Source organism: Mercenaria mercenaria, chromosome 2, assembly GCF_021730395.1.
Source record: "Mercenaria mercenaria strain notata chromosome 2, MADL_Memer_1, whole genome shotgun sequence".
Taxonomy (NCBI): Eukaryota; Metazoa; Mollusca; class Bivalvia; order Venerida; family Veneridae; genus Mercenaria; species Mercenaria mercenaria.
The window spans coordinates 51833355-51859794 of NC_069362.1; the positions used below are offsets into that span (position 1 = coordinate 51833355).

At 34.5% G+C, this 26440-nt stretch overlaps 1 protein-coding gene across 2 annotated transcripts in view; it reads left to right on the forward strand.

The window, feature by feature from the left end:
* Positions 1-26440, forward strand: part of LOC123563957 (eukaryotic translation initiation factor 3 subunit B-like) — a 53117-nt gene that overhangs the window by 12615 nt on the left and 14062 nt on the right. Inside the window, exons 11-14 of one of the 2 annotated variants that reach the window (XM_045357151.2) lie at positions 118-190; positions 19577-19699; positions 19955-20033; positions 20318-20456. In XM_045357151.2, the coding sequence (XP_045213086.2) occupies positions 118-190; positions 19577-19699; positions 19955-20033; positions 20318-20456 (414 nt within the window). The remainder of the gene's footprint in view (positions 1-117; positions 191-19576; positions 19700-19954; positions 20034-20317; positions 20457-26440) is intronic. The other variant, XM_045357152.2, reaches the window with a different exon arrangement.

Sequence of the window (26440 nt, forward strand, 5' to 3'; positions counted from 1 at the left end):
TTTCTTTGTTTTTGCAGACCATAAAATTATAATTATTTAAATTCTTGATTGTTCAGTGAGAATAGCTGTATTTCAAATTTTGGTCGCTCTTTAACATTGTTGTTATGATATTTTCAGGGTATTTACTACAACTTTGAATTGTTCAGAATTAGGGAGAAACAGATACCTGTGGACAAGGTAGAATGTAAAGGTAGGATAGTTTTGTTACCTTAAACACTAGATTTAATGCAAGATATATTGTGCACAAACCAGTGTTTTAGAGTCAGAAATTTAGCCTTTCGGATGAAAACAGGATGTTGAAAACATACAACCAACAGTCAGAAACTACTTGAAAAGTACTTGAATTTAGGAAAAAACGTACAAAAGATGGCAAATAGTCCTTAAATTTGTCGGGTGAGAAGTGAAAACGGACAAACATAAACGGACCAAAATAAACTAAAAAACGACAAAAAAAAAAACAAACCGTTACCGCCATTAGGGCCTGCCACGGAGTCGGTGATAGTATGGTACGGTACTGTACTTTACGGGTTTATGCTCTTTCAAGTAATTTTCACACTGTGTGATTTATCCGCGATGCGTTTACATAAATCTTGTGTTACATTGTTAGCCCACCATCATCAGATGGTGGGCTATTAAAATCACTCTGCGTCCGTGGTCCGTCATTCCGTCCGTCCGTCTGTCCGTCAGTCCGTCCGTCCGTCCGTCCGTTAACAATTTCTCGTTATCGCATCTCCTCAGAAACTATAGGGGGAATTTTGACCAAACTTTGTCAGAATGATGTATTGGTACCCTAGTTGTGTCCCCCTGAAAATCAGACTGGTTCAACAATTTATGAGTGAGTTATGGCCCTTTGTTTATTTGTATAATTTACATAGATTTATATAGGGAAAAACTTTGAAAACCTTCTTGTCCAAAACCACAGAGCCTAGGGCTTTGATATTTGGTATGAAGCATTATCTAGTGGTCCTCTACCAAGATGATTCAAATTATTTCTCTGGGGTCAAATATGGCCCCGCCCTGGGGGTCACATGGTTTATATAGACTTATATAGGGAAAAACTTTGAAAAACCTCTTGTCCAAAACCACAGGGCCTAGGGCTTTGATATTTTGTATGTGACATCATCTAGGGTCTTCAACTAAGATCGTTCAAATTATACCCCTAGGGTCAGATATGGCCCCACCCTGGGGGTCATATGGTTTACATAGACTTATATAGGGAAAAACTTTGGAAATCTTCTTGTCCAAACCACAAAGCCTAGGGCTTTGATACTTGTAATGTAGCATCATCTGGTGGTTCTCTACCAAGTTTGTTCAAATTATCCCCCTAGGGTCAAATATGGCCCCGCCCCGTGGGTCACATGGTTCATATAGACTTATATAGGGAAAAGCTTTTAAAATCTTCTTGTCAATAACTACAACATTCAAATTTGGACCACATGTATATTTTGAGTGGCAAGATGAACCTTGACATGAGTTGACCTTGATTTTGACCTAGTGACCTACTTTCACATTTCTGTAGCTACAGCCTTCAAATTTGAACCACATGCATAGTTTTGTGCACTTGAAAAAACTTTGACCTTGATTTTGACCTAGTGACCTACTTTCACATTTTTGAAGGTACAGGTATCAAATTTGGACCATATGCATAGTTACGTGTTTCAAAATGAAATTTGACATTGATTTTGACCTAGTGACCTACTTTCACATTTTTGAAGGTACAGTCTTCAAATTTGGACCACATGCATAGTTTTGTGTTCCGATATTAAATTTGACCTTGATTTTGACCCAGTGACCTACTTTCTCATTTCTCAAGCTACAGCCTTCAAATTTGGACCACATGCCTGGTTTTATGTACCGAAACAAACTTTGACCTTTACATTGACCTAGTGACCTACTTTCACATTTTTGAAGGTACAAGCTTTAAATTTGGACCACATGCGTAGTTCTGTATTCTGAAATAAAACTTGACCTTGATTTTGACCTAGTGACCTACTTTCACATTTCTCAAGCTACAGCCTTCAAATTTGGACCACATGCATAGTTTTGTGTACCAAAATGAACTTTGACCTTAAGATTGACCTAGTGACCTACTTTCACATTTCTGTAGCTACAGGCCTCAAATTTAGACCACTTGCATAGGATAATTGTGTACCGAAACAAACTTTGACCTTGACATTGACCTAGTGACCTACTTTCACATTTTTGAAGGTACAGGCTTCAGATTTGGACCACATGCATAGATTTGTGTTCTGAAGTGAAATTTGACCCTTGATTTTGACCTAGTGACCTACTTACACATTTCTCAAGCTAAGCCTTCAAATTCGGACCACTTGCATAGTTTTGTGTACCGAATAAAACTTTGACCTTAAGATTGATCTAGTGACCTTCTTTCACATTTCTCGAGCTACAGCTTTCGAATTTGGACCACATGCACAGTGTTGTGTACGGAAATGAAATTTGACCTTGCGCTAGTCAGTAAGTCTTGAAATTTGGAACACTCAAAAATGGCCCTTGGTGGGCGCCAAGATCACTCTGTGATCTCTTGTTTAATTTTGTCCTAAATTGGATTTAAATTGGTTATTTCCTGTCTCAGCAACAGTGACATTGCGCCCATTTTAGTCCTTGAAAATGGACGAAAACTACTTGAAAATTCCTTGAAAACTACTTGAATTTTTTTGGGAAGGTCTGTATGAACCATGTTTATTAACCAGAGTTATAAGATTGGGGTAGATGTCGGGCGGGCGGCGACGGTGTCAAACTGGTGTTTCCGGTCAATAACTTTTGTTTTGGTAAAGATATTTGAATAAAACTTGGTATGTATGTAGCTTATATCAAGACAAAGGCTGGGATTGATTTTGGGGTTTCTGGGGTCAAGGTCAAGGTCACTGTTACTTAAAATAGAAAAAGGGTTTCTGGTCAATAACTTAACTTAGAAATGAGCTATCATGATGAAACTTGGTGTATAGAAAACTTATATAAAGTTGTAGCTTGGGATTGATTTTGGGGTTTCTGGGATCAAGGTCAAGGTCATTGTTACTAAAAATAGGGTTAGGGTTAGCATATCTTCTACATGCATGGAGGGATTTGATGAAAGTTGGCACAATTGTTCACCATCATGAGACGGAGTGTCATGCGCAAGAATCAGGTCCCTAGGTCTAAGGTCAAGGTCACACTTAGAGGTCAAAGGATACAAGAATGAAAACTTTGTCCGGAGCATATCTTCTTCATGCATAGAGGGATTTTGATGTAACTTGGCACAATTATACACCATCATGAGACGAAGTGTCTTGCGCAGTTCCCTTCTTTAGAATTACTTCCCTTTGTTGTTACTATAAATAGCTTATATTGTAACTTTTTCATTACTAGACGTAGGGAAAAATCGAGACCACTTTTCTGTAGTACAACATGCATGTTACATCCAGTTTTGAGGTGTATTTTGACCAATCTCTACCTGGTAAGGATTTCTGTGTGGACTTTTTTTTTTTTTTTTTTTTTTTTTTTTTTTTTTTTTTTTTTTAAGATTTAACTTCCCTTAGTTATTACTATAAATAACTTATATTGTAACTTTTTTATAATTGACCGTAGGGAAAAACCAAGACCACTTTTCTGTGGTACAACATAGTTGTTACTTTCTAATTTTAGGTGTATTTTAAGGTATCTCTACCTGGTAAGGAGTTTTTTTGTGGACTTAGAAAAACAAAAGAATTACAACGATTACTAAACAACCACAAAATTAAAATTACATCTGCAAATACAGGTGCTAGAGTAAAGAAATGTGACGGGTGTATATTGTGACATTCTGGCACTCTTGTTTATTCTTATGAAAAGTGTTGAAAACCTGGTTTCGTGGCATTGCCGCATTTCTTGTTCTATACATAAATGATCTGCCTCTGCATGTTCATGATGCTAGCGCAAATATGTTTGCAGATGATACCACCAATTCTGCATATTGGAAAATGTTATCTGAACTTCAGGGTAAACTTCAGAGTCAACTTGATATTGTTGAAAGCTAATGCACTCAAAATTCCATGATACCAAATGCCAAAAAAAAAACAACACTAACTTAACACTATGTATATGTCTACAACCAGACGTATATCTGAAAATAACTCGGATACACAAATCTTCATGAATAACCAAGTGTTAGACAATGTGGAAGATGAAACACTTTTAGGAGTACAAGTCAATCAAAATCTAAGCTGGAAAAAAACAAGTTAATAAAATCCTTAAAAAATGTAACTCTCAATTATATCTGTTGTTAAGAATCAAATCTTGCCTAAGTTTACATACAAGAAAATTGTTCTACAATGCTTATATTTTGCCACACTTAAACTATTTCATTATCATATGGGGTAATTGTAACTCACAACTTCATAACAGTTTGATTAAATTTCAAAAAAGAGCAGCTATAATAATACTAGATAAGCCATATGATGCACCTTTTGAAGAACTCTTTTAACCCTTTTCCAATCATATCGCCCCAATCCGCCCTTATCGCTTATCCAACGAAACGCCTCAATCCGCCCGTGCTGTCTACAAACGATTCGCCTGAAACCGCCCGGATAATGCACTGTTTAATATTCGTCTTTTTCCGATTGAAAACGACGAAAACTTATTGGTTTAAAAGTTTAAATCGGTTAGGAAAAGTTCATTTTACGATCATGCCCGAGTCTCGCTTTCAAAACGTTACTATTTATACAGCAAATTTTGGAAATCCCCAACTCCTTTTCAGAAAATAAAATTGTACATGTACCAAAATGGCGGATAGCGATAGAGATTTCGGACAATTTTGTCACGACGATATTTACGAAATTCTACGTCGGGATCCAGATTCAGATGTGAATATTAGTGATATTTGGTCGGAGAAATTATCAAGCGACTCCGATACGTCTGAAATAGTAGAATTATACTCGTGACAAATAGAAAATAACTCGGAATGTGACACCCCTTTGGAAGACCTACGACCTTTGATGAATTATTGAAATCTGACTCGAATATTTCATCGAGGTATGTTAGGGACTTTATTCGTGATGGCGAACAAAATTTGACTGAAATATCAAATAGATTTTATAATTTTTTTGACACAAAGTTCGATTCCTTTTTTTTAATGATTGCTGAAGAAACCAAATTTTTTATGGTACTGGTACAAGGCAAGAAATTCAACATAAACAACAACAGTTTGACTGAAGGGATGATGATGTTTGGGAGGCTCAGGGAAAAACAACAGCTTATGAAATTATATACGGACTGTCTTCTTTGATTATGATAATCGTCAGAAACGTAACATTATGTGAAATATTTCTGGAGCTCCGGTGACCGACTTCGAGTAGAGGGTTTTACCAAAACATTCCTATTCAACTTTGGTGTAAGTTGAAAAATCATCTCAAATAACTGTGATCAGCCTGATCCGACCGACAATATCGCGACAGGTTATTCAAAGTCTGGCCACTTATACACCTTTATAACAGAAATTTCAAGAGTGATATTACCCATCCAAGTCGTAATCTGTCAGTTGATGAAGCAGTGATTGGTTTCAAAGGCCGGTTTTTGCTGAAACAGTAAATACCTAACAAGCCGACAAAATGGGGACTCAAATCACGAATGTCAGCAGACTCTATTTATTCATTTATTAAATTTTATTTATCTATTTATTTATCATAGTTTTCGTTCAGGCAATCTCATAGCTTTTCAAAGAAACATTTGGTCAGGTGTCAAATTGAACTACTTGCATATGAATAAAATCTGTATTAATTTTGTTGATTTTTTTTTAATTTAATAGGAAGTACAAAAAAATAAAACAGTAAACAAATCAAGGAAGTGTTAAATGTAAATATCAATGGGAGATATTGTTTAGTCATGTATATAGACAAATATTTCAACTATGATATATATAATACAATTTCATTTACAGTATATAGTATATATTTTATGTGTTTATATATAATTATGAATGTATTGCAAGTTTGTACATAGTCAGAATTTAATTGTGCATAAATAATGTCAGTGTAAGATGTGATAAAATGGAAAATAAAGCAATAAAAAAGGAAAATATATCAGAGGAAATCAGCAAATATCAACTAAGTGTCAATGACTGGAAATTATTAGTGTTAATTGAGTGGGGATTAAATAGACATACTCCCCACTAAGATCTTAGCAAGTGTCATCTACTGTAAGTTTATTTAATTATCTCCCATCCTGTGCATGTGTTGTTATGTTTTTTGCATGGCCTTTGTTACTTTGAATAGTTTAAAGTGAAACACCCCCTCATTTTTATGTGAATAACTGGCAAAATATTATCATAGGCAAATATCTCTGTTCAGACAGGCTTATCAGATCACACAGATCTATGTTCCCAGTAGGTGTAGGTTTCCAGTGGAGTACTGATTGGAAAAGGGTTAAACAACTTCACTGGATGACTTTTCCAGAACATATAGCCTACAAAAAAGCAATAGTGGTCTTCAAATCCTTGCAAATAGAATCCCCACAATGTCCAGATTATTTACGAAGCAAATTTCAATATGTTGAACACACAAGATTGAGATTTTACTGCCAACAACTATTAAAGGTTCCAAAACTCTGTAGAACTCTTTCGTAAATCTCTTGCTTACTTTGGTTCTAATCCTTGTACTGTGATTTAAATGTATGTATTGTTGTTTTTTTTTACTGGACTAAACAAAGTATGGAGAGCTGTCCTACTTTACCAGACGTCGGCCTCCTTCCGCGTCCGCACTTTGGTTAAAGTTTTGATGCACTTTCTCTCTTTATCTCTGTAATTAGCCCACCATCATTAGACGATGGGCTATTCAAATCACTCTGTGTCCGTGGTCCGTCATCCGTCCGTCCGTTAACAATTTCTCGTTATCGCATCTCCTCAGAAACTACCAGGGGGATTTTGACCAAACTTTGTCAGAATGATGTATTGGTACCCTAGTTGTATCCCCCTGAAAATCAGACTGGTTCAACAATTTTTTAGTGAGTTATGGCCCTTTGTTTATTTCTATAATTTACATAGATTTATATAGGGAAAAACTTTGAAAATCTTCTTGTCCAAAACCACAGAGCCTAGGGCTTTGATATTTGGTATGAAGCATCATCTAGTGGTCCTCTACCAAGATGATTCAAATTATTTCCTTGGGGTCTAATATGGCCCCGCCCTGGGAGTCACATGGTTTATATAGACTTATATAGGGAAAACTTTGAAAAACCTCTTGTTCAAAACCACAGGGCCTAGGGCTTTGATATTTTGTATGTGACATCATCTAGTGGTCTTCTACTAAGATTATTCAAATTATCCCCCTAGGGTCAAATATGGCCCCGCCCCAGGGGTCACATGGTTTACATAAACTTATATAGGGAAAAACTTTGAAAATCTTCTTGTCCAAACCACAAAGCCTAGGGCTTTGGGATTTGTAATGTAGCATCATCTAGTGGTTCTCTACCAAGTTTGTTCAAATTATCCCCCTAGGGTCAAATATGGCCCCGCCCTGGGGGTTACATGCTTCATATAGACTTATATAGGGAAAAGCTTTTAAAATCTTCTTGTCAATAACCTACAACATTCAAATTTGGACCACATGTATGGTTTTGAGTGGCAAGATGAACCTTGACCTGAGTTGACCTTGATTTTGACCTAGTGACCTACTTTCACATTTCTGTAGCTACAGCCTTCAAATTTGGACCACATGCATAGTTTTGTGTACCGAAACAAAATTTGACCTTTACATTGACCTAGTGACCTACTTTCACATTTTTGAAGGTACAGGCTTCAAATTTGGACCACATGCATAGTTCTGTTTTCCGAAATAAAATTTGACCTTGATTTTGACCTAGTGACCTACTTTCACATTTCTTGAGCTACAGCCTTCAAATTTGGACCACTTGCATAGTTTTGTGTACCGAAATGAACTTTGACCTTAACATTGACCTAGTGGCCTACTTTCACATTTCTGTAGCTACAGGCTTCAAATTTAGACCACATGCATAGGATAGTGTACCGAAACAAACTCTGACCTTGACATTGACCTAGTGACCTACTTTCACATTCTTGAAGGTACAAGCTTTAAATTTGGACCACATTCATAGATTTGTATTCTGAAGTGTAATTTGACCTTGATTTTGACCTAGTGACCTACTTTCACATTTCTCAAGCTACAGCCTTCAAATTTGGACTACTTGCGTAGTTTTGTGTACTGAAATAAACTTTGACCTTAAGATTGACCTAGTGACCTACTTTCAGATTTCTCAAACTACAGCCTTCAAACTTGATGCACATGCATAGTTTTGTGTACAAAGAACTTTGTCCTTGAAATTGATCTAGTGACCTACTTTCACATTTCTCAAGCTACAGCTTTCGAATTTGGACCACATGCACAGTGTTGTGCACGGAAATGAAATTTGACCTTGAGCTAGTCAGTGTCTTGAAATTTGGAACACTCAAAAATGGCACATTGGTGGGCACCAAGATCACTCTGTGATCTCTTGTTACTTGATGGATTTGTTTTCTAACTTAAAATTTAATAGTTATTCATCACCAACATCAAATGGCACAAGGGCCATAACTCTTGCACCAATATTTCATGAATTATCCCCCTTTTGACTTGGAATTTCAGGTTAAAGTTTTGGTGCACTTACACTCTATCTCAGTTATTACTAAATGGATTTGATTCAAATTTAAAATAGTTGTTTCACATTATTACCCACATCATATGACACAAGGTCCATCACTCTGGAACCAATTTTCCACAAATTATGCCCCCTTTTTACTTAGAATTTCAGGTTAAAGTTTTGGTGCACTTTCACTCTATCTCTGTTATTACTAAATGGATTTTATTTCAAACTTAAAATAGTTGTTCCACATCATCACTCATATCATATGACACAAGGGCCATAACTCTTGCACCAATATTTCATGAGTTATCCCCCTTTTTACTTTCACTCTACATCAGTTATTACTAAATGGATTTGATTCAAACTTAAAACAGTTGTTCCACCTTATCACCCACATCATATGACACAAGGTCCATAACTCTGGCACCAATTTTTCGTAAATATTGCCCCCTTTTACTGAGAATTTAAGGTTAATTTGATGCATTTTCACTATATCTCTGTTATTACAGAGAGGATTTGATATAAACTTAAAATAGTTGTTCAGCATCATATGACACAAGGTACGTTACTCTTGCACCAATATTTCATGAATTATGCTCCCTTTTTGCTTAGAATTATACTTATTTAAGGTTTTGATAACTTTATCTTTATCTCTCTTATTACTTAATTCTTTTAACATAAGCTATTGTCCAATACCTTCATCCACATTGGAGTTATTAAACACTCCAGTGACTGCTCCAGCTTCCTCAGATGTGCCCATTTTCACTATCCAGCATCGAAATAGTCAATGTGCTGTCTCCTGTGACAGCTCTTGTTGTTTTTTTTTGTAATTATTGTATGTAAAATGTGTTGTTAGATTGGGCTTGCCCAAATATGTTGCCTCGTTAAATAAAGACTTATTATATTATTATTATTATTAAAGCTGTTCATTTTTAGATCAACTTTTCAAAGAAAAAGTAGAGCTATCGCACTTGCCACGGTGTTGCCATTGGGTAAAGTTTTTGATAAAGTCAAATATCTCTGTTGCTATCAAAACTTTTGACATGAAACTTGATTAGTTATTTACTGTCAAAGTCTTCACCAGGAGAAACAATCCCCATAACTCTGATTTGAATTTTGACAGAGTTATATAAATGCCCCTTTTTAACTTAGAATTTTTTGGTTAAAGTTTTATACTGGCAAAGCTCTAATTCAGAGTCAAGCACTGAGAAAAGTCGAGCGTGCTGTCTTACAGACAGCTTTTGTTAAATTTTAGCTCTAGTGTAGAAACTTACCATCAGATTAATTTAAACTTAAGGAGATGTCACGGCTGAGATAGTTTAGCATTATTACAATACACAGTCGGTATTGAAATTGTGTTTCCAATACAAGTGCTCATTAGATAGATCCTCAATATCTATGTGAAAATAAGGGATGTGTTTTGTATGATTGCAACACTGTGAGTTGCTCTAATTACTGACAAATGACTGAAACAATAGGAATTTGTACGAGAGATGGATAGACAAAACGACAGTGAGGTAACAATATATTCTTTTATAGTTTTAATGTACGAGTTGTAAGCTACAATAAAGAATACCCATTTTATGAAAATCAAACTGGAAGTTTGAAATAACAGAAAAAAATTAATTAGGTCATGAGTCATCATATACCTGTCAAAATTTGTCATTAGTTTTCACGAGCTGTCAAAATTACTTTTATCTCTCTATTCTGCAAATGCATTGTTTTTGAAAGTATCTTGGACGGATATTGTAGTGTGTAACTTACTTTACATTCCACATTAAGGTATCCGATCCATAAATGGCTTAAAATATATGCCTGGTAACGTTATCCTTTTTGGCTGTTTTATGAAAGTTTACCATTTGGCAGTTTGAAAAATGCAAATATTAAGGAGCATAACTCAACTGGGGAGATAACTCTTACAATTCTTTCCTTTACATGAAAATGTGACATAAATAAACTAAAAATAGCCAAAGTTTATATTTCAAAATTTTATTTTGCTAATATTTCATGTGATTTCCATTCCAAATAGTTATATGACCTACAAAACACTATATTATTGAAAAATAATACAAACATTTGAATTTTTATCGAAGTTATCTGCAGATAAATAACAAAAATCTAAATCTTGTCTCGTAAAATTTATACATAAATCACTGAAACCATTATGAATCCAGATTATTTGAAGAAGAGTTACAGACCTTTCTACATTCTTTACTTTCCGGAATTTTTCAAAAATTAAGATAGCTGTATATATAGATGAAATAAATATTAAAAAGTATAGGTCACCATGCATTTTAAAATTTTACGAGACGGACTATATCAAGGTAACCAATATCAAAAATGTCTAATAAAGCTGAAGTTAGCACCAAAATTAATCTAATATGTTGCATATTTTTGGCTGTTTTTCTATTTAAACATTTAAGTTATACAACTGCTTACTTCAACAGACAAAACAACATCTTATCAGATGTCTGATGCAATACATAGTATTAATATACCTCTTTTAAATATAAAATGCAATAACTTTAGCTGTCAACTTCGCTTTACGAATAACTAAATATTTGCAGGTACATAAAACAACATAACATATTGTTAAGTTGAAAACAGTATGTTCCATCAGTTACATGTTTCAAGATTATAAATATGATAGTTTAAAATATTTGCAAGTAAAAGCCATTAGAAAAACAACATGCAATTCTGTATTTTAGAGAAAAAAAACACTATATAAATAGACTTACCCCACCCACCAGCAAAAATAATGCAAAATCAAAAGGAATTGAATATAAATTTGTTACTTCAAAATTTTGTGATTCATTACAAATTATGACTTGAAAGTAGTGTAGTTTACAATACATGTTACAAATGAAGTGACCTTAGTTCTATTACAGCTGTTTTCAATGAAAACTTATCAATCCAAACTGGAGAAAATTGGTCCAAAATAAGTATATTTCTCCTTTTTGTTTTTTCAGACCTCAGTAAAAAGATTATAGCATTTACATTACTGACATGTTCTTTTTTTACCCATACTGCTTTCAAATGTCAGAATCTAAAATTATCAAAAACCATGCTATCATAATACTTAAGCAACCTCTTTTAGTCAAAATTACCCCAGACATTCATTAAAATATGTCAAAATTGGTATGAACCACAGAAACGCCTGCGGGTGCCTACCCTTGCCTGTAATTGATTGACGTTTAACAATATGCAATAGAAAGTGTTATAAATGGTTCTTGATCTTCTTACTCACTTACTGATAGTAAAGAAATGTACAAAGTTTTAAAGCAAATAGATCTTATAGTATTCACAAACAAGAGCTGTCTGTTGACAGCGCACTTGACTATTCGAAGAATTGGTGGAAGTATAGGGTCAAAATATTACCAGAGATTTTCAGACAAAAGATGAAAAATAAATTAGACAAACAATGTACCTGTTTTTGTGGATCTGGATAAGTCTTGCAATATATGGCAATATGTGATCATGATGGTAAGCAAGACTGTTCAATGTTTCAAAGCCATATATAAAACAGTTTAGACAAAATATGGAATCGCATGCGAAACTTAACGAATTTCTTTCTCACAAAAGGGCCATAACTGAGCTAAAGTCCTTGTCCTAGTTACCGTATGTAGTCTTGCCTACATATGTATATTATGATGGTAAACAAGTGGTAAAAGTTTCAAAGCCATTTGACAAACAGGTTAGGCAAAATATAGACTGGTATGAAAAATTTAACTGATTTTCAAGTCCAAAAAGGGTCATAATTCTGGCAGAATAGTTGACAGAGTTATGTACTCTTGTCTGCAAATTGAGATCATGATGATAAGCAAGTGCCCAAAGTTTCAAAGCCACATGTCAAACAATTTTGACACAACGTTGACTTGTACAAAAACTTCACCATTTCCAAGTCCAAAAAAGGCCATAATTCAGCCAAAATAGTTGACATAGTTACTGTATGTTCTCTTGCCTACAGATGGAAATTATGATGATAAGCAAGTGTTCAAAGTTTCAAAGCAACATGTCATAAGTTTTGACAAAACATGGACTTGTACAAAAACTGAACCAATTTTCAAGTCCAAAAAGACCATAAATCAGCCAAAATACTTGACAGAGTTATGTACTCTTGCCAGGCCTACAGATAAAATAAACAAGTGGTATAAACGTTTCAAAGCCACATATCAAACAGTCTGCACAAAATATGAACTGGTATGAAAACTTAACCAAGATTTGTAAGTTAAAGGGACCATAATTCAGCCAAAATCCTTGATGGAGTTAAGTATTCTTGCCTAAAACTTGACACGGTGATGGTACACAAGTGTTGAAAGTTTTAAAGCATTACCTCAAAAAGTTTTGTCAATATGTGAAATGGTACGAAAAAAATAACCAAGGTGTGACGCCAACGCTGACGCCGTGATGAGTAGGATAGCTCTACCTATTCTTCAAATAGTCGAGCTAAACAAAAAATTGACCAAGAAATACAAATTTAAAAAGCCCATATTCTGACAGAATACAAGCAATAGTTATGGTTCATGACCTATTTAGTCAACTAATGATGATAAACAAGCATATAAAGTTTCAAGCTATAGCTCTTAAAGTATGAAACATTTAATTTAACCAAATATTTAACCAAGAAATTCCAATTTTCTAGGTACACAAGGGGTCATAATTCTGCCAAAAGTGACAGAAGTGGGAATTATGACTCTTGGCTATCTAATGATGATAAACAGGTGAACTAAGTTTCAAAGCTATATTTCTTATAGTTTCGAAGAAAAGAGGAACATAAGCAAAAATGTTAACCAAGACCAAAGCTGACAAAGATCAACAAATGATGACAATACCTTGTAGATTTAAAAATGAATCAGATTTACTAAAAAGAATTCAGAACTATCTTTTTAATTATACTATTAAACTAGGTACAATGTAAATTCTGAAATCTCCTGGACTTTCAACTGAATTCTCCTGTATAGATGCCCTGGAAGTTTGGCATGTAAGCATTGTTATGATACATTTGTATCTGGGTCTTTTTTGCCCTCTGTTTGCAGTAAATCATCCAAAGTCTACTAACAGTTAGTTTGAAGCATTCAGAACTTGCTATTTGCTTCATAAGTCTTTTCATTTTTCAAATTTAATGTCTCAACCTCCACTTGCATATATTTCCTAAGGTCTTCTTTCATGTCATGGTTCCAGCTCAAGTATTATTTCAACAGAACAGAAATGCCCGAATGTCATGGTTCCTACATATCTGAGGTACTGTGGTAATGGCAGCTCACTGAAATGAGACATATTATCAACATTAAGATCAAGTAGGAATATTATAAAATTGAGTTAATTTTAAATACTAAAAGCAGGAATGATGTCATATTGTATGACTTATGCCCCTTCAGAATGCTTATAAAATGAATTAAAAAAGTTCAAAAGGGCATAACTCTGAATTTAATGAAAACTGAAAGTTATGAACTGATATAGCTGTAATAATGTTAAGTTCCAAAAAGGGACTTAACTAAAAATAGGGTCAGACAATAAGCACATGTCCACTTCATACTGATGATGTATTCCAAGTTTCATTTGAATTACATGAATATGTAGTAGAAGCAGAGGACACAATGTATAGATGTGATATAATAAAAAGGGGCATAACTCAAAAAATAATAATCTGACATTATGCTTATGTTTGCTTCATGATATATACCAATTTCATTTGAATATGGAAGCTGTTGTACAGATCTATGTAATATTGTCAAGTCAAATGGGGAATAATTAAAAAAATAATTATCTGTTCTGATAATATGCTAATGTTCATTTCATGTTGATGAAGTATACATGATTCATTTTAATTGGATGGAAATGGTACATCAGAATGTACACCAGAATGTGGGACTGATGGGCAGACAGTTCAAACAGTGTTGACACTATATACCTCATTTACCAATGATAATGGGGTGTACATAAATAAAAGTGACCTCATCAAGATGTATGACATGCAGTGAAGGATCAGGCCAAGTCTAAACATGTTTTTTTAACAACAATACACTAAATTGTTGGGTAAGACAGAAGTTTTAATCACATTTTCAACAATACACAGCTTGAAGGTATATGACTTACATGTATATATTAGCTGGACAGGTGCAAAATGATAACAGCACATTTTATGTGAAAGAAAACTTCCTCATATACATGATCATAAAATGAAGACTGAAGTCATATATGTCTTTGGCATATCACACCACAAATAACAAAATGAGCCGCGCTATGAGAAAACCAACAATGAACATGGTGTGGGTTTGCGACCAGCATGGATCTAGACCAGCCTGCGCATCCGCGCAGTCGGTCAGGATCCATGCTGTTCGCTAACAGTTTCTCTATTTGCAATAGGCTTTGAAAGCAAACAGGCAGGCTGGTCTGGATCCATGCTGGTCGCAAATCCACTATGTTGGTTTTCTCATGGCGCGGCTCAAATATAAATCACTATGACTCCGGCTCTTTACAATTTATCTAAAGTTAATTTTAAACTTAGCAAATTTCTCTCTTCTGTATGAACCTAATAAAGGCAAAATGAGAAATAAAAGCTGCCTTTTACGCCTTTCTTCAAGTTTCTGGAACAGTAGCTGAATGGCTGCAGATTACTGACAGTTTGCTTTCAGAGAAAATAGCATCAACACAGACCATTGCTGCAAAAAAAAATAGGAATGTTTTTAAAATATGTACATTATATAGACATAGTTCGTTATACATATGACAGGACAATTCTCATCTTACATCCAGGGTATAAGACAAGGGTGTTCCAGCACTAAAGAAAACATCAGAGACTCGCGTAACACAATTCAAAGTTTTTTAGCTCACATGTCACAAAGTGACAGTGTGAGCTTTTGTGATCGCGCAGCGTCCGTCGTCCGTCGTCCGTGCGTCCGTGCGTCCGTCCGTGCGTAAACTTTTGCTTGTGACCTCTCTAGAGGTCACATTTTTCATGGGATCTTTATGAAAGTTGGTCAGAATGTTCATCTTGATGATATCTAGGTCAAGTTCGAAACTGGGTCACGTGCGGTCAAAAACTAGGTCAGTAGGTCTAAAAATAGAAAAACCTTGTGACCTCTCTAGAGGCCACATTTTTCACAAGATCTTCATGAAAATTGGTCAGAATGTTCATCTTGATGATATCTAGGTCAAGTTCGAAACTGGGTCACGTGACTTCAAAAACTAGGTCAGTAGGTCAAATAATAGAAAAACCTTGTGACCTCTCTAGAGGCCATATTTTTCATGGGATCTGTATGAAAGTTGGTGTGAATGTTCATCTTGATGATATCTAGGTCAAGTTCGAAACTGGGTCAGCTGCGATCAAAAACTAGGTCATTAGGTCTAAAAATAGAAAAACCTTGTGACCTCTCTAGAGGTCATACTTTTGAATGGATCTTCATGAAAATTGGTCAGAATGTTCACCTTGATGATATCTAGGTCAAGTTTGAAACTGGGTCACGTGCCGTCAATAACTAGGTCAGTAGGTCAAATAATAAAAAAAACCTTGTGACCTCTCTAGAAGCCATATTTTTCATGGGAACTGTATGAAGGTTGGTCTGAATGTTCATCTTGATGATATCTAGGCCAAGTTCGAAACTGGGTCAACTGTGATTAAAAACTAGGTCAGTAGGTCTAAAAATAGAAAAACCTTGTGACCTCTCTAGAGGCCATATTTTTCACAAGATCTTCATGAAAATTGGTCAGAATGTTCATCTTGATGATATCTAGGTCAAGTTTGAAACTGGGTCATGTGCCATCAAAAACTAGGTCAGTAGGTCAAATAATAGAAAAACCTTGTGACCTCTCTAGAGGCCATATTTTTCATGGGATCTGTATGAAAGTTGGTCTGAATGTTCATCTTGATGGTATCTAGATCAGTTTCGAATCTGGGTCAGCTGCGGTCAAAAACTAGGTCATTAGGTCTAAAAATAGAAAAAGCTTGTGACCTCTCTAGAGGCCATACTTTTGAATGGATCTTCATGAAAATTGGTCAGAATGTTCATCTTGATGATATCTAGGTCAAGTTTGAAACTGGGTCACGTGCCATCAATAACTAGGTCAGTAGGTCAAATAATGAAAAAACCTTGTGACCTCTCTAGAGGCCATATTTTTCATGGGATCTGTATGAAAGTTGGTCTGAATGTTCATCTTGATGATATCTAGGTCAGATTCAAAACTGGGTCACATGAGCTCAAAAACTAGGTCACTATGTCAAATAATAGAAAAAAAATGAAGTCATACTCAGTTCAAAACTGGGTCATGTTGGGACAGGTGAGCGATTCAGGACCATCATGGTCCTCTTGTTTTGTGAGTCGGTTGGTAGTGATTTTTTTTTGTATATAATCATATAGGGAAAAACATTTCATCCGAATGTCCAGGAAAAAAAGTTGGGTAACAGCGATTTTCACAGGTAGGTCATGTTACCACAAACAAATGATTTTTAATAATAGCCTTATAGATTTTATTTCAGTCATAAATGTAGCAAGCCGTTCAATGGATTTACTAGGATATGTTTGCAGATGTTAAACACTAAATGTGTTTACCGTATATTATAATGGTTGGCAGTATGCCTTACTCTGTTCTAGGTCCGGTAAAGGGATGCCTAACCTATCATTTCTTTAAAATGTATAATAAGAATCATCAAGGTTTAACAGTAGCACAAAATAATATGAAAGTCAATGCAAATGTTATACATGTTATACTAGAGAATATACCAGGACTGTATGTAATTCACACTTCTGTGTCAAAACTGAAACGAACTTAACAAATTCTCGGTTCAAGAAAACTTCTTCAGATATAAATTATTATAAATTTATTGACATCATAAATTTTCATTGAGTAACGAAAACATATTACAAAAGCATTCCATCTTTTTCAAAACATAACAAACATTAATATAAACGCAGACATATCATAGCATAGATAAGATGTACCTCAGTCTATCAAATTAAACCAATAACAAACCTTTTGAGGTCTAAAATAACTCTTTTCGCAAATACAACTTATTTATTTAACATTGATGCTTACAAATGGCGCACAGATGCCAAAGGGCTATAACCAATGCAGTAACAGCTTTGTACATATAACATGTAGCTTGTATTAATTTTCAATATCAATACATAAACAGTACTTGTAACAGTCCAAGCTAGTAGTTTAAATTACATTAAAATTGAAGAATTATCAATTACTATATTCAACACAATTCATATATTTTATCAAATCCTATTTTAAGATCTTTTTTCATCAAAATAACATGCTTACTACTTCGTGCTGCAGTGCATCTGAAATTTTTGGTTTGGCCTTTGGGGAAAGGAAGTGGCTAGGGATCCGGTAAACGGACCTCAAGACCTGGAGTCTAAAGGTTCAGTATTCAATATACATACACTATTTAATGCTGTATTATCAGTGTCAGGGCTGTTTCCTGTATAAATCTACCTGCGTTAAAAGGAAGCAGTTCCAAAGCAAAAAAGCATGTTTTCCCCCCAATTTGTCCCAATTAGTATGAATACTGAGAACTGTTTATAAGGAGAATATATTTATCTGATAAATGCCTCCGATTATGTACAGCGTACAAATTCCTATTTATAATTTATCGAACTTACGATCCATTTTTTCAAGGACTAAAGAATTATAAATACTTCTGTTTCCTGTCACTTACAAAGCATTTAAAATGACAAGTAAAATACGAGAGCAAACTTCTGAAATCCTCTTTGTAAATACCATTCTCAGCATTCGTATTGATAACCGGACCTCTAGATTCCAGGTCTAGACGTCCGGTTACCAGACCCCTAGCAACTGCCTTTGGGAACATTGCCTGTTTTGTGGTACTGTACCATTTGACCTGCACTTCGATTATATACCTGTAGAAATGTTTATGAATTTATAAATAATCTCATAAAAATTTCTTCCATTGAGTTTTTACAAGCAAATAATAAAATACGGCCTAAAACACCTACATAAATCAAGCGTTTTGTGGACAATCGTTGTTTTCGATGCCTACTTTTTCTATATCATCTGATCATTGTACATGTCGAAATGACGTCAACCCGAATGTTTTGGGCTATTCGCAGCATATTCAGAGCCGACAGGTCTTGTTAGCACAATAAATGATATTTTTTTGGCGCCCATCGTACCATATGATCACTCGATAGACTGTTAATTCTAATGTGAAACGTTTATCATTGTTTATTTTTTTTAAATCGGCATTGGCAATGTTTTTTCATGGGCGCCGCCATTGCATCTCGTTGTAAGAGAGTAGACGAGAACTCCGTAATTTTTTGATAATAGAAAACTATTGGTAACAATTCTTTATGTATTTGTCTTTTTATTAATGGTTTTATTAAATGATATTCAAAAATGTAAAAAATAAAATAAAACTAAGTTCCTGAATGAAAATTCCGGAAAATACCGACATCGTCCGATAACTGCCGAAGTGATATGCGCTATTTATGGATCGGATACCTTAATATTTGTGCTTGAAATTGCTTTGTTGAGCTCACCGACGTCACATATGAATGTCTATTGTTTTAGTTTACTGTCTGTTATAAAGGTATCAAATCTCAATATTAAGATATAAGAATTGTTCCTTTCTGGTAGACAATGGAAACTATTTGGTTGAATCATAATATAACAGTTTTTGGAAAGAACTGAATATTCTTTGGTTTTTTGTTATTCACCGGAAATTCAAAAAGTGACATCACCTTAATGTGTTTATAGAGTTACAGTTATGATCAAAAGTTGTGTATAACAGTCCTGTCTTAAAAATACTTCCATTTGTTTAATGGTAGATCACATTTAAAAAGTGCACTTAACTACATTTGTATGTATTGGGTGTGTACTATTTAAATATAACACACAGTACTGTATTTACACACAAACATATTAATTTTAGATGAATTTCTATCTTATATATCTTTAAGTGGTGATTGTAGAATAAAGTACTCATCCAAATGCTTTGTTACAGAAAACGTATTGGCATTTGCCTGGGAGCCAACTGGTAACAAGTTTGCTTTCATTCATGGCGAGAATCCAAGGATCTCGGTGTCGTTCTATATCGTCAGACCGCAGGGGAAAGTGGACAGTCTGAGTAGGTTTCTTGTTTTAATTTTCTGGTATGGTCAATAATTCTAGCATATTTAGTGTCAATGCATCAGACATTTAGGTAGGTCTAGGACATTACTCTGCTTACAGTGATACTCTCAAAGTATAATGAGCCTTATAACGACTAGAAATAAAATTAATAAAATTCTTCAGTAATGAAGGCTGGTGTAAGGTAATACCAGTTTTTAAGAATCATAAATTCTACCTGTAAGTTTTTGACACATTTGACTTTATTTTGTAGAAACATTTGAACGACGTACAGCTAACCATCTATTCTGGAGTCCAACTGGTCAGTTTATTGTCCTGGCTGGTCTTAGAAAGTAAGTTAAATGAATTCAAGGTTGTATGATGATAAAGTTTGTGATATAATGGGTTATTGTGTGTTTGCTGTATGTGCTTTAACAGTATATACTTGTTTGACATGGTATGCTAAAAAATTAAAATCTAGAGGCTTAGATGTCTCAGCAGTTTAAGGGTGAAGTTGTAGAGCATTAGTTTTGGAGTCTGTAAGTGTTTCGAGCCTAAACTGACGAACAGTTAGTTTTTCTGCACCATTAACATACAGATTTCAGATACATATTTTGTATGTTTGTTGTGTTTTCAGTATGAATGGAGTACTTGAGTTTATTGATACAGCTGATATGACTGTGATGGCTCAGACAGAGCACTTTATGGCTACAGACGTCGAGTGGGACCCTACTGGAAGATATGTCATTACTGGAGTCAGCTGGTGGGGACATAAGGTCAGTATTGCTAGATGTAAAGCAACCAACCTATGGCAGTTTATACCAGATATATAAAACATGTATGAAGATGATATTAAACTTGATGGAAAGTGTAGGATTATTTTTGTCAGAGATAAACTAGAGCTGACTAATGCTAAAAGAATACCATATGATGATGTTTAAACAAACTAGAGTCTCTGAAAGTGCATCAAGGTATTTTGTTGAGATAATCTGTTCCTGAGCACATAACAGTTTTGGTGTAAAACAAAGTACTAAATAGCAACGTAAATTAAACAGTTTTAGATGCCAGTCAGATAGTTAGGGGGAAAAAATAAGAGAATTTGAATTTCTGGAAAAGTTTGAATAGTTTGACTTGTGTTATGATGCTTATACAAACTAGAGTCTCTGAAAGTACACATAGGTACTTGGTGGGGATAAACTGTTTCTGAGCACAAGTTTCATGTAAGGTAAGATATCAGTTCAGTCTTTTTAGAGGTCAATTGGCATCTGTTGTAATAAATGAAAAATTAAGAGAATTTGAAATTCTGGAAACGTTTAAGACTTGTGTAATAGTGTTTGAATAAACTACAGTCTCTGAAAGTACATTAAGGTACTTTATGGAGATAAACATTAAAGTACTTTAAGTACTTTATGGAGATAAACTGTTTCTGAGCACATTTTCATGTAAAGTAAGGTACCAATTAAACCTTTTTGTCAGTTAGCATCTTTTACAAATAAATAAAAAATTAAGAGAATTTGAAATTCTGGAAAAGTATACAGTAGTTTGACTTGTATTAGGATGTTTAAAACAAAAATTAGAGTCTCAAAAAGTACCTTACTTAAGGTACTTAATGGAGATAAACTGTTTCTGAGCATAGTTTGACTTGTGCTGTGATGCATTTAGCATCTTTGGTAGTAAATAATAAAAATATGAGAATTTGGATTTCTGGAAAAGTTTTTTTTTTTATGCCCCCGAAGGGAGGCATATTAGTTTTCAACTGTCCGTTCATTAGTTCGTTCATTTGTCACAACGTTAACTTTTTGCAAGAAGGCACTTTACTCGCGAACCACTGCACCCAGGACCTTCAAACTACACATGCTGATAGTACTTACTGAGTACACAACCCCAACTGACTTTGGGGTCACCAGGTCAAAGGTCAAGGCGCTGCGGGGGCATTTGTCACCATTAGTGACAGCTCTTGTTTTTCGAAAAATCTTTCAGTTGTTTGATTTTGACTTGTGTTATGATGTTTAAACAAACTTAGAGTCTCTGAAAGTGCATTAAGGTACTTTATGGAGATAGACTGTTTCTGAGCACAGTTTCGTGTAAAGAAGGGTACCATATCAACCTATTTAGAGGCCAGTTAGCATTTCTGGTAATAAATAAAAAATTTTAGAGAATTTGAAATTCTGGGGAAGATTAGTTAGTTTGGCTTGTGTTATGATGTTTTAACAAACTAGAGGCCAGTTAGTACGTTTGGTAATAAATGAAAAATTAAAGAGAATTTGAAATTCTGGGGAAGTTTAGTTTGGCTTGAGTAATGATGTTTAAACAAACTAGAGTCTCTGAAAGTACATCAAGGTACTTTATGGAGATAGATTGTTTCTGAGCACAGTTTCATGTAAAGTAGGGAACCATATCAACCCTTTTAGAGACCAGTTGGCATCTTTGTTAATAAATAGAAAATTAAAGAGAATTTGAAATTCTGGAAAAGTTTAGTTACTTTTGGCTTGTGTTATGATGTTTAAACAAACTAGAGTCTCTGAAAGTGCATCAAGGTACTTTATGGAGATAGACTGTTTCTGAGCACAGTTTCATGTAAAGTAGGGTACCATATCAACCTTTTTAGAGGCCAGTTAGCATCTCTGGTAATAAATAAAAAAAAATAGAGAATTTGAAATTCTGGGGAAGATTAGTTAGTTTGGCTTGTGTTATGATGTTTAAACAAACTAGAGGCCAGTTAGTACGTTTGGTAATAAATGAAAAATTGAAGAGAATTTGAAATTCTGGGGAAGTTTAGTTTGGCTTGTGTAATGATGTTTAAACAAACTAGAGTCTCTGAAAGTACATCAAGGTACTTTATGGAGATAAACTGTTTCTGAGCACAGTTTCATGTAAAGTAGGGAACCATATCAACCCTTTTAGAGGCCAGTTGGCATCTTTGTTAATAAATGAAAAATTAAAGAGAATTTGAAATTCTGGAAAAGTTTAGTTACTTTTGGCTTGTGTTGTGATGTTTAAACAAACTAGAATCTCTGAAAGTGCATCAAGGTACTTTATGGAGATAGACTGTTTCTGAGCACAGTTTCATGTAAAGTAGGGTACCATATCAACCTTTTTAGAGGCCAGTAAGTACCTTTGGTAATAAATGAAAAATTGTAGAGAATTTGGAGTTCTGGGAAAGTTTAGTTTGGCTTGTGTAATGATGTTTAAACAAACTAGAGTCTCTGAAAGTACATCAAGGTACTTTATGGAGATAGACTGTTTCTGAGCACAGTTTCATGTAAAGTAGGGTACCATATTAACCTTTTTAGAGGCCAGTTGGCATCTTTGGTAATAAATAGAAAATTAAAGATAATTTGAAATTCTGGAAAAATTTAGTTACTTTTGGCTTGTGTTATGATGTTTAAACAAACTAGAGTCTCTGAAAGTACATCAAGGTATTTTATGGAGATAGACTGTTTCTGAGCACAGTTTCATGTAAAGTAGGGTACCATATCAACCTTTTTAGAGGCCAGTTAGCATCTTTGGTAATAAATGAAAAATTAAAGAGAATTTGAAATTCTGGGGAAGTTTAGTTTGGCTTGTGTAATGATGTTTAAACAAACTAGAGTCTCTGAAAGTACATCAAGGTACTTTATGGAGATAGATTGTTTCTGAGCACAGTTTCATGTAAAGCAGGGTACCATATCAACCTTTTTAGAGGCCTGTTAGCATCTCTGGTAATAAATAGAAAAATTAGAGTATTTGAAATTCTGGGGAAGTTTAGTTAGTTTGGCTTGTGTTATGATGTTTAAACAAACTAGAGGCCAGTTAGTACATTTGGTAATAAATGAAAAATAGAAGAGAATTTGAAATTCTGGGGAAGTTTAGTTTGGATTGTGTAATGATGTTTAAACAAACTAGAGTCTCTGAAAGTACATCAGGGTACTTTATGGAGATAGACTGTTTCTGAGCACAGTTTCATGTTAAGTAGGGTACCATATCAACCTTTTTAAAGGCCATTTAGCATCTTTGGTAATAAATGAACGATTAAAGAGAATGAAATTCTGGAAAAGTTTAGTTAGTTTGGCTTGTGTTATGATGTTTAAACAAACTAGAGTCTCTGAAAGTACATGAAGGTACTTTATGGAGATAGACTGTTTCTGAGCACAGTTCCGTGTAAAGTAGGGTACCATATCAACTTTTTTAGAGGCCAGTTAGCATCTTTGGTAATAAGTGAAAAATTAAAGAGAATTTAAAAATTCTGTGGAAGTTTAGTTTGGCTTGTGTAATGATGTTTAAAGGTCCAATACTAAGGAAAGTGAACATTTTAATTTCTTTTAAAAAGCACAGAAACTATTTCATTTTATTGGAAAATGAAAGTTGGTATGTAGAAATTCGAAATAAATCGCAGTATATGTACAGTTATTTTTCTATGAAGTATGAAGAAACTTAAAAAGACCTGGGGGGTCATTCTGTCGATTCATTGAAATTTCAACATAATACACATACATTTCTTTGAGTTCAAAAGACCTTCTGTAAATTTTGACCTGCCAATCTTCGTTATTTAGTGTCTTGCAGAAGTCTATGCACTGGCTATGAAAAAAATTGCCAACTCACTTTCCCTTAGTAATGGACCTTTAAACAAACTAGAGTCTCTGAAAGTACATCAAGGTACTTCATGGAGATAGACTGTTTCTGAGCACAGTTTCATTTAAGTAGGGTACCATATCAACCTTTTTAAAGGCCATTTAGCATCTTTGGTAATAAATGAACGATTAAAGAGAATTTGAAATTCTGGAAAACTTTAGTTAGTTTGGCTTGTGTTATGATGTTTAAACAAACTAGAGTCTCTGAAAGTACATCAAGGTACTTTATGGAGATAGAATGTTTCTGAGCACAGTTTCATGTAAAGTAGGGTACCATATCAACCTTTTTAGAGGCCTGAACCCAGTTGTTCAAAACTTTAACAGGCGATTAAGGTTACGGTCGATTAACTTTTACGTTTACTATCTGACCAGGGATACCTGACAGTGACGTTATATTGTGTTTACTTTCCAATTTTTAGCTCGCCTATTCATAGAATAGTAGAGCTATTGGACTCGCACATGCGTCCGCGTCCCGATTTGGTTAAGTTTTTGTATGTAAGCTGGTATCTCAGCAACCACTTGTGGGAATGGATTGAAACTTCACACACTTATTCACTGTGATAAACTGACTTACATTGCACAGGTTCCATAACTCTATTTTGCTTTTTTACAAAATTATGCCCCTTTTTTGACTTAGAAATTTTTGGTTAAGGTTTTGTATGTAAGCTGGTATCTCAGTACTCACTAATTGGAATGGATTGAAACTTCACACACTTGTTCACTGTCATGATCTGACATGCACAAAGCAGGTCCCATAACTCTATTTTGCTTTTTTAATAAAATTATGCCCCTTTTTCAACATAGAAATTTTTTGTTAAGTTTTTGTATGTAAGCTGGTATCTCAGTTTCCACCAATGGGAAACAATTGAAACTTCACACACTTGTTCACTGTCATGATATGACATGCAGTGCAAAAGGTCAATAACTCAACATTGCATTTTACAAAATTATGCCCCTTTTTCAACTTAGGAGTTTTTGGTTAAATTCTTATATGTAAGCTGGTATCTCAGTACCCACTAAGGGGAATAGATTGAAACTTCACACACTTGTCCACTGTCCTGAGCTGATAAGCACTGTGCAGGTTCCATAACCCTATTTTGCTCTTTTACTGAATTATGCCCCTTTTTCGACGCTAGTATTCATTCAATCGACAAGGCTGTTGAATAGTCTAGCGTTGCTGTCCTCCGACAGCTCTTGTTACCTTATATTGTACTGGATTATCATTTTGTTTCTGTACCTATAGTCTGCATGGATATGTAGCCCAGAGGATAACAGCGCTGTTGTAGTAACCAAAAAGTACCAAGTTCGAATCTGGTCGGTGGAACTTTTTCCCCGCACAATATTTTCTTATTCCAGGGTTCGCACAGGCCTTGAAAAGTCCTTGAATTCGATGGTAGTCCTTGAAAACTCCTTGAAAATGACAAAAACCCTAAAAAACCTGGAAAAGTACTTGAATTTTGAAAAAAAACTCCTTGAATTTGACCTTTCACTCCTTGAAATATTCTTTCCGTAACTTTGCTTTGCAAAAAGAATTAAAGGCTTAAAATAAATCGGAGAAAATGAAAATAAATTCGTGAAATTGCAGGATTGGATCACTCGTATGCTATTATAGTGGTCTACGGCCACACTTTATCGATATTTACAGAGTGCTATTTCTACTATATCACCGTTTGCATGTTTCGGTTTCCGTTTAAAAAAGTATGGGGAATAATAACTCGCAATTTTTAGCTATTTGCGAGTGTTTCCAGTGAATTAAAATGAGTAAGAAAAATAAACGTGTTTACTCAAGTAAGTGGGAGACAAAAGACGAATATAAACAGTGGCTGAAGCCCTATAGAGCAGACAGAACGAAGTGTATTTGTACGTCGTGTGACAAAATTTTGAGGTATCATTAGTAGGAGTGTGCTAAAAAATCACAAGAAAAGCGATAAACCTCAGCAAAATAGTGAATCACATCAATCTAATAATCGAATTATGTCATTTCAAAAGTGTGACAAGTGATGGTTGTTTTATTTTTGCATTTCATAATAAAAGTTGTTCAGATTAGGTCGTGGTTTTGAAAAAAAAATAGTGCTTGAAAAATTGTAAAAAGTCCTTCAAAAGTACTTGAATTTTGTCTCTGATATTCTGTATGAACCATGTATTCAACT